Genomic DNA, 9178 nt, shown 5'->3' with positions numbered 1-9178 from the left:
CCCCGTTCCAGCCCTACAGACTGTGTTCCCAACTTACACACATCTAGAAGTTAGCCCAGTTACCAAGCACTAACAGTCACAACACATGAGATGATAACAGCTTCACAGGCTACTTTGAGGGAAGTTTGTAGAAAGAAGAATCTCTCTTATTAAACAAACTGACAGATCCAGGAAAAAGCAGACACATCTAAGGGAAGAAGCCCTTCAAGAGATTTGAGGAGGTCCCACGCAGCAATATCCAAGCTTAGTAGATGCTAGACACAGTTCAGTGTGCTGCTTTAACTGTCTGCTAGCCTAATAAAATACTTTTTGCTATCCCCACTTCTCATTTATCACCAAGACAACAACTTTATATTAGTTTAGGTAAATGTGTTGCATGCAGAGGAAAAGAAAATGCAATCAAGATACTGGATATGGTTGGCATCAAGAGAGCTGAACAGCCAATTTGGCAACAGCAGAACCAAGGGAAGTGCAGAGCTGGGAAGAGCATCAGAGGAAAGAGATGAACACAACAGTCTGGAATAGAAAATAAAACCCCAACAAGACAGTGGAGAGAGCAAGGCTCCACTGCAGCTTCTACTAAACTCAATGTGAGCACTTCCACCAGCTTCCATGAAAGTAGGAGCAGATCCACAGAAATGCTGGTTTCCAGGACAGAATATCTCAGAGGGAAAATTACCTTAACAGCTGTGTCTGGAGCAGAAGAGAAAGCCTGATGAAAAGACCTCTGCTGCTGGCCAAGGCAGTGCTGCATAGTGATGTGCTGCCAAAGCTTTAATGGGGGCTACCAAAGAAACTTCCTTCACCTGTGACAAAACTTACAAGCAGCAGAAATTAAATGCCTGCATTTGCAGAGAGGGAAATGGGGAGATACTTCCTTTTGGTCTAGGAATATCAACATTCATTTCAATGAAAGGAGAACAAGGATTCTACCTAGTTCAAGCAAATGTACATGCTGTGAATCTGCTGCAGCCAACAGCATTTTCAGATGGCTCCTCCAAGGTAGAGGCAGCAAGCTCAGGCAAGGCACGTTTCATCACCCTCCCACCAACCTGTGATGAACTCTGATCCATTGCACATGAGAACCTGGCCCAATCCATGCAAATGACCTTGATTTGACAGCTTTTATTCCCACCCTGCCATTGTGTGTGCCCTGGTTTCAGCTGGGATAGACTTAATTTTCCTTCTAGGGGTGAAGTGAGCAAGGGGCTGAGTGGTCCTTAGTTGTCAGCTGGGCTGAAACTACAACAGAGTGAAAGGTTCAAGGTGCAGAACATTGGAGAATTGTGACCATGAAAACAAGCCCACTTAAGGAGTTAAGACTTTTTAAGGAGCCAGCCTATTTTGTTTTCCAAGCTACATCTGAGATCTGAAAAGGGATCTTGTCCATTAGTGTTACCAAAAAAAAAAAGGGTTCCTGTTTGATGCAAAAATAAAAGCATTTTCAAAGGCTCTTTGATGTGCAAACCAGAAAGACGTGCAGGCAGATTCTGGAGGAGGTCTTGTCTTCAGCAATTACCAGCACTCTTTTTGAATCTGAGTCCCCAGACAGAATTTTTATGTGAAGATAATCACACTTCAGAGCGTATCAGCTCTAAATCTTGTGGCTTTTCCATTAAGCAGCAATAACCTCTAGTCAAAACACTCCTTAACTGAGATGGGAATAAAACAAGCCCAAAACCAACTAACTGCAGGTGAAGCAATTCCAAAGACATACATGCTTTGAAAAGATTTCATTCTGAGCTCTCCTCGGGTAGCTATGCCAGTTTTCCAAGTGATATTCTGATCATTTAAACAAGCAGTGATGTAATTTCCACAGCGACCACAAACATACCAAGAATATTTGAGCTAAATTTATCCAGACTTGTTTGTATCACTGCTTTGGTTCATTATTTTTCCATGATTTTCAGCGCTGCACAGAAAAGGAGCTGTGGACAGCCTGGGACTCCTCAGTTTTCCCCAGCAGTATCCGAAATCCCAACCTTTATGCTTGAGAGTCACAGACTGACTATTAGAAATTAAAATTAAGCTGCTCTTCCAGCTTCCAATCCCAGTCCCTGCTCCTTTCACCGTTCTCCTTCCCTTCCTGTAGCAGAACGACCTTTTCCCTCACCCTTGGGTGACACAACACGGGGCTTGTCTTTGTGGCCGAAAAATTCCTGAAGCTTGTATCCCTGCAAAGAGTGTATCATCTACAAAGCCATCACTGGGTTTTAGCTTCTCTTTGAATGTGCAGAAGGTGGCTGATTATCATACCAGAAGGGATTGAGTATTTGCAGAAACTGCAGCATAAAATCAATATTAATTGATATTAATATATCAACTTTTCTGTTTTCAATGGGGATCTTGACCAGATTTATGACCAGGCTCACTGAGTTGGCCTGCATGTAGCTATACATGTTTTAAAGGCAGTCTGTAATGTCTGAAAGCACACTTTTCTCTCACACCAGAAACTGCCAACCCCCAGAGCCCTTCTGACTGCAGGTCAGCTTTCTGAAGATTGAGGGCCTTCCCTAATACTTAAAGACTTCTTTTACAAGTCCCTCCTCCAAGTAAGAGCAAGGCACAAATTCAAAGCATGGACACACTTCTGTTGTGAAACAGCAACTTACATAAAAGGGCTGCTGCTGTGGTGATACATAATCATGCAAATCAGCAATTGCTGACCCACTAATGAGCACACAGACTTGGATTAAGGAAAGGAGTCTAATATCAGCCTTACTTGGTGTAAAACCTGAAACAAAACCTGTTAAGAAACAGACCTGGCAGCTGAGTCACCATCCCTGTAAGAAACATATAGCTGTGGCTCTTAGACGCATGGTTTAGTGGTGGACTTGGCAGTGCTGAGTTAACAGCTGGATTTGATGACCTTAAAGGTCTCTTCCAACCTAAACAATTCTATGACTCTATACGGCAGACTGGGAGCTGAATGGTACCAAATCCATCCCTCACACCCTCATGTGCAATGCTAACATTTCCTCCCAGTTAGCTGCTCCTGCCAAGCAGTGTCCTGGCAGTCCCTTTATTGATCAGAGAAATGAAAACCAAATAAACTGCAGACTTAATGCCGTTAAGGATCCATGAAGATCTGATCCCAATGCTTGTTATGTCAGTGCAAAGACTTTAATGGATTTTGGATAAAGGCCCCAAAGGATAAGGCCTCGGAGATGATAAAGAAAAAAAGTATAATTCATAGAAGTTTCTTTAGCACAAGTCTAAAATCACCTGCAACATCATTGACAAAACACTAAGTTAATGACAGGCCTGGTACAGACTGAGTTGGTGTGAGCACTATCAATTGGTTTTCCCCACTGAAACAGAGGACAATGGTTCTACGACCAAAGTGTCAGCCCTCACCTGACAGCTACCTTATAATACATTAGTAATGTCATAAGGAGTCACAGTGTACAGGGTGGAAGGGCGAAAGATTTTCTTCACTACCTTATCAGCTTTGTTTTGGTTCTTCTAGGCTTCTTGATAGAGTTTTCATGAGTTACACCTTAATGTGATATAAATACATTTTGCATTACGTTATATTATATTGTAATACCACAAACACATTTTAACTGAAAGGTGCAAAAATAAAGCTGCACAGCAGCAGATAATGCCAGGTGCAGCTCTGACAAAGATCAGTGTGTTACTACTCTCTGTAAATCAGCCTGGCTCTCAGGTTGGACTGTCTGCTCACTTAGCTTCCCAAGGTCTGCACCACACTGCTGGCACTCCCTGCAGCTACAGCCCACAAGTTCCAGAGCAGGCTGGCTTTGATGGTATTTATCTGGACAAAGCTGTTCCTGCCACTACTAAGACCTAAGTATTCCTTTATATGTCCTTGACTCCAGAGGGATGCAGCACCCACAAACCAAACTCCCATTTTGCACATGCACATGAAGACATTTTCAAAGGCAAATGGTTCTTCCAGATGCCTCTGCTTCAAAATAGAAGGGACATCTTCTAAGGGTGGGTGTGAATAACAGTGCTTAGTATCCAGTCTCTGAGAATCAGTTCAGTGTCTTAAATTAGGCTCCTAATTGTAAACACTCCAGCATTCGTTGCCCTTTCCAGCAACCCTGGCTCCGTTTGGTGAGATGGTGCAATATGCAGCTCTGTTACAGTCTGCACAGGACAGGCTTAACCACATGCATTTTCTGCTGCAGGCCGGCCTTCCGCATCAGCTTTTGGCCCTGTGTGAGACTGCATCACTTCTGCACAGTGTGTATTTAAATATGGTTAAAAATACAGCCTATTACTGCTTTACTAGTGTACTTCCTATTTCTGCCTAGCATTTCCTACTTCTCCTTCTGCAGGGCATCATGCAGTAAGACTAACTCACATAAGATACCTGGTTTATTTTTTGCCTTTTTCATTTTTTGCTTGCAGGAATACTTTCAATTTGCTGTTTGGACTTCAAGTAACTCGCAGCTTAAGGAGCAGGAAGAAAACCAGAAGACCTTCAAGGCTCATTTAGTCTGATCATACAGAACTTCAAGCACCCAACACACTGCAGGTCTCTAGTGCTCTGTGTGCTCATGTCACCTCCCAGATGCTCTCCTTGTCCTTCTCACCACCACGCTGTCACAGCTGACTCAGGGTAATGTTACTACAGGGTGATGTGTGGATGGAAAAAGCAGAACAGAGGGTGCAAACACTTTTTCCCTGTTATACAGCACAATGTGCCACAGATGAGGCTAAGTCAACATGCCCTAAGACCTGGCCCCAGCCCCATGCGCACAGCTGATGTGAAGGTTTTATGGTTTACATGGTGAGTTCATGAGGAACAAAGTGACACCAGTGGTGCTGCCAACACTGATTTTCCCTTCCTCCTCTATTCAGCAGGGAAGATTTATAAGCAAAGATATTCTCAGTACCAAATGCCAGTTCCTGCCCTTCACAGGCAACAAAATCAGCTGTGGAAATGACAGTGAATGACATAAAAAATGATCTGGAGGCCATTTACATGCACACCCTGGAGCGGGTGAGCTCTGCTGCTTTTACTGCTGTAAAGAAGTCTGTTCTTCCTGTAGACTTACTTTTGAAGTGGATTTCACACTGACAGCCTGGCAGGCTTGGGTTAGCCAGCAAGTACAAAACAGAGAACAAGGGCACAGTCTGCCAAAGCTTCCATCCCTCCATATACAGTCCTGGTGACAGACAGACCCTGTCACCTCCTCAAAAAGCCTGTGATGAAGGCTTGGGCCACAGTTGAAATTTCCTGCCCTAATGCAAACTGGGGAGTGATGCTGGATTCAAAAAGCCATGTCCCAAGCAAACGAACCATTTCAGTTGCTATTAGCTAACCTCAAGCTGTCACCATTCAATCTGTTGTGCAACTTTCCACATACAATTGCACTCGCTCCTGAGCAGTCCCTCTTGTTAAAACAACTCTTTAACGTTAAACTCCTCTTACTTGCACTGGAGACTTCTCTATGACTCAGGAAGCAGCAGTGCAGGCAGCAGCTTTCCCTCTGAGTCAGTACTGAGCTGAGCCTCAGCCCAGACGGGGTTGCAAAGGTCACTACAGTCATGGGTAGCTCCATTCTGATAAAATACAAAGCCCTGTGAGCTGCTGGGTCAGCACAGCACTTGTGAAGCACAGCTTTAAGAGCCACTGGTCCACTCCGAATGCCAACTTAAGTCATTATATTCTGGTTACTTGTTTGCTCCCTCATTTTAACATTTAGGTCTCTTTTCCAGGCATTCTGCCCACGTCTACTTGTGCTTCCCTGGACAAGAAGCTGCAAGTCATCAGCTTAAAACAGATTTGCCTCAAAAGAAGCTGTGAAGGTCGATTTAGTTAATATGTGTAAAGCTACTACAAAATGTCAAGCAACTATCATTGGCATCATAGTCCCTAATATGTAATATTATATACATTACAACATAACACCCCTTATCAATGCCCTTTTCTAGATTTAGAAGGAGGAAAGAGACACCCTCTGGTGCGCTTGAAGGATAATCCAATTCCACCTCCGAGACACTAACCAGTGGCACATGAACACTCTGACTTTGAATAAAATCCTCAGTAAGACAACAATAAGCTCTTTAACAGAACTGCCCTTACATTTCAGCAGACAATGATTGCTTTTCTACATCTCTGCTGAACTGTCACCTAGAATCTCCTACGAGATTTAAATCCTAGCTGTAAAATTTCATAAGATTCAAAGAAACCAGCCAGCCCACAGAAAGATGACTCTCTATTCTGTTTTAGGCATTCACATAGTGATATCTTTGGGCTTCCATTGTATTTCTTACATGACTTGTATTATGTCAGCTCCACTATATTATGTAGAGCTCTTTAATCAAGTTTAAAAAAATCCCAAACCTGTGCTGCATGAGAGGCTGCAGCCACCCCCGTATCTCTGCTTGCTTTCTTGCTTTTAATTAGGGCAAGATGAACACATCTAGGAGAGGGGAAGCAGGGTTTGAGGAGGCAAGGGAGATGCTGACTGCACGCGGAATGGAGCGTTATTCTGCACTCCAGGGACAAATCCTGCTCAGCTGGCATCGACTCAAGCCGAGCATCATCCTCAGAGGGTAGACAGGGTCCAGTTCTGAAGCACAGCTCTGAGGGTAAGTGGGCATCCTGCTGGGATACAGGCAAGATCACTGCTGCAGCCAAGAGGAATAGCAGAGGACATGCAAGCAGTATAAGGTGAGCCCTTGCATCATATCTTGCATTTGCTACCTAGTCAGTCATGCTGTGAACCTATTTTCCACATGGACACCTGGCCAAATGCATAGCTGGGGGGGGGGGGAACCCTAAAAACCTTAAGGCTTTCAAATGATCAAGGCACCGGGTGCTCATGGTACCCACTGGAAGGTGCCAGCCATAACACTGCACTGATCCATCACAGAGGCACAAGCACTGCTGTGCTGTTTGTTAAACCCCTCACATCCACCCTGTCCTTCCTGCCCCCCCCAGAAAGCCTCCAAGCTTTGGGAGCGCTAATGAGGTTGTCGACATTAAAGAAACGATCTGTGATCTCACTGTACTTCCCAGTAGTTCCCACTGAATGGAAGCAGGAGGCTGCATCTACATTGTTAATAAATCATGTAAACAATAGGTTCAGATGTGGAGGCTGAAAGAGTCACCTCACTCCTGCCATCAAGCTCTGTAATAGGATCCAAATGCAGAATAAGGACCAGCTAACTTAGGGAGTGGACCAGCCAGCTAACAACAATTATTCTTGGCAGGACTCAAACAATCCCAAAATATAAATGAGTTTAAACACGTACAGCATGCTTACAAACACAAATCAACCGGGGCAATACTCAGTCTTAAGCATTCCTAAGAACCCTTAGCCAATCTTTCAACACTGTTTATCAAATACAATAACCCAGACACGTAGGTATAGAAGAGCTATACCAGTACTATTCGTCTGCTTCCAGTTAACCAGTTTAACTGAATATATTTACATAATAGAAATATGCAATAAAGTTCTCAGAAGAAAAACTGAGCTCGCAATGTAGAAGATCTGCCTTCTTTGCTTTTCACTTCATTATGCACTCATAAACCAATTTGTTTTATTTACTGTATCTTTAAACAGGGAGGAAAAACTTGTCAAATCACTGCTGCAGAACAAAAATTTAGCAATTCTTAACACTTGTGAATCATTAGTGCAGATTAAAATTCTTCTCATGGTTTATAGCTTAGTATTCAGATAATTTCTTCCAGAGAGAGAAACTCAGAAGATAGAATTTAAGGATATTCAATAACCAAATGATCCTGATGATTACAGAAAGATACAATGCTAATTAACAAAAGCAAAACCAAAGAGAAAAATCAGTATCACAGAATAAGCAGCATACATACGGAGAGAGGAAAGAGTTCCCAGAGCTCCCTGTGACGCTGGTGAGAAATGTCTTCAAACCAGATAAGGCGGCCTCTGAATAAACTATCAGGTTTTGCTTCATAGTTGCTGATAAAATCCAAAATAAGGCTGCAAAAACATTAGCTTCTGCTGAAGCCTGCTTACTCACTACAAAGCGTCAAACACACCTTCATCCCACACTTAAAACGCAGATGCTGCCTCCTAATGAACCGCTTGTTGCAAGGGGGGAATACCGTTATACAATAACCAGGCGGCTATTTCTTGATGCAGGAGCATAACTGGGTTTTGACTCAGAGAAAGGCAGCAGTGCTGAGGAGCTGAGGGTTTCAGTGATAAAAGCCATCCAAAAATAATTTGGCTGTGCAGAAAACAAAACAAACTCACAGGAAGCAACCTGAAGCATATGTCCCTTCTGAAGGAGAAATTCCCACTATGGGTTTATGACATTACATGAACGCAGACCTTCCAACCTAGACAACAATAACTCACTGCAAGCCACTAAATCAAAGCTGACAGTAAAACTGGAGCAGGTTAATATCAGGTTCAGCCTGAGGAACGATGCTCTGATTTTAGCAGTTTTCATCCCCCAAATACACACTGCATCAGCGGCTGGGAACATATTTGCATTCACACGCTGAAAAAGCACAGATCTTGTAAAACATATTTAGGAACTGGTGAGACGTGATACATATATTGACTAATTCCGGAGGCCTTTGGAGGAAAATCAGTCTTCAGAGGAATGCTATTCTTACCACCTGAGTAGTTCAACATGACTCTCCTTGGAAGTAAAATTCCTTGTTCTAACTTACAAACTTTCAATGATTGGGGCTCAAATCACTCAAAGATCTTTCACGCATTTAAATGTCATTGACACTCAGTGGCAGCCGGCCACCCCCAAACCCTTTTGCTCGCAGTCTGAACAGGAAAGGAAAGAAATCCTCCTATTTACCATTTTGTGGATCCATGTTGCTCTCTCTGCAAACAGCGGATTCCTCAGTTCCCACACACCAGTACATTCTGGGTCACAGTTGTGAAGATCCAACAGACAAACTTTCTGCAGCACTTAAAACTGAAGTGTTGTCAAAGCTGAGTGATCTCCGTCAAGTAAATGCAGGAGCAGAGGCTGTTAGTAAGCACCATCCTGAAGAAACATCATTTGCTCTGTTTAAAAATAAACAGCAAAACAAATTAATTGCCTAGAAATTGCAAGAAGCTTATCCCTCTGCAGTCTCACACAGTTGTCTAAATGTTACTTTGCAGAAATGCACTTATCCTATAAATACAATTATTTTCATAATAGCTTTGTGAAGAGCATAACATGAATTAACAGAGGAGACTAACATCTC

General features: G+C 43.1%; 1 protein-coding gene across 1 annotated transcript in view; it reads right to left on the bottom strand.

Annotated features, from left to right (window-relative positions):
• LRRK1 (leucine-rich repeat kinase 1) overlaps positions 1-8848 on the bottom strand; it is a 73866-nt gene extending 65018 nt beyond the window's left edge. Inside the window, exon 1 of the mRNA XM_010011361.1 lies at positions 8782-8848. Coding sequence (XP_010009663.1) covers positions 8782-8848 — 67 coding nt within the window. The remainder of the gene's footprint in view (positions 1-8781) is intronic.
• Positions 8849-9178: the final 330 nt, after the last annotated feature.

This window comes from Nestor notabilis, unplaced genomic scaffold (assembly GCF_000696875.1).
Source record: "Nestor notabilis isolate BGI_N333 unplaced genomic scaffold, ASM69687v1 scaffold26353, whole genome shotgun sequence".
Classification (NCBI taxonomy): domain Eukaryota; kingdom Metazoa; phylum Chordata; class Aves; order Psittaciformes; family Psittacidae; genus Nestor; species Nestor notabilis.
This window is presented reverse-complemented; position numbering and strand designations above follow the sequence as displayed.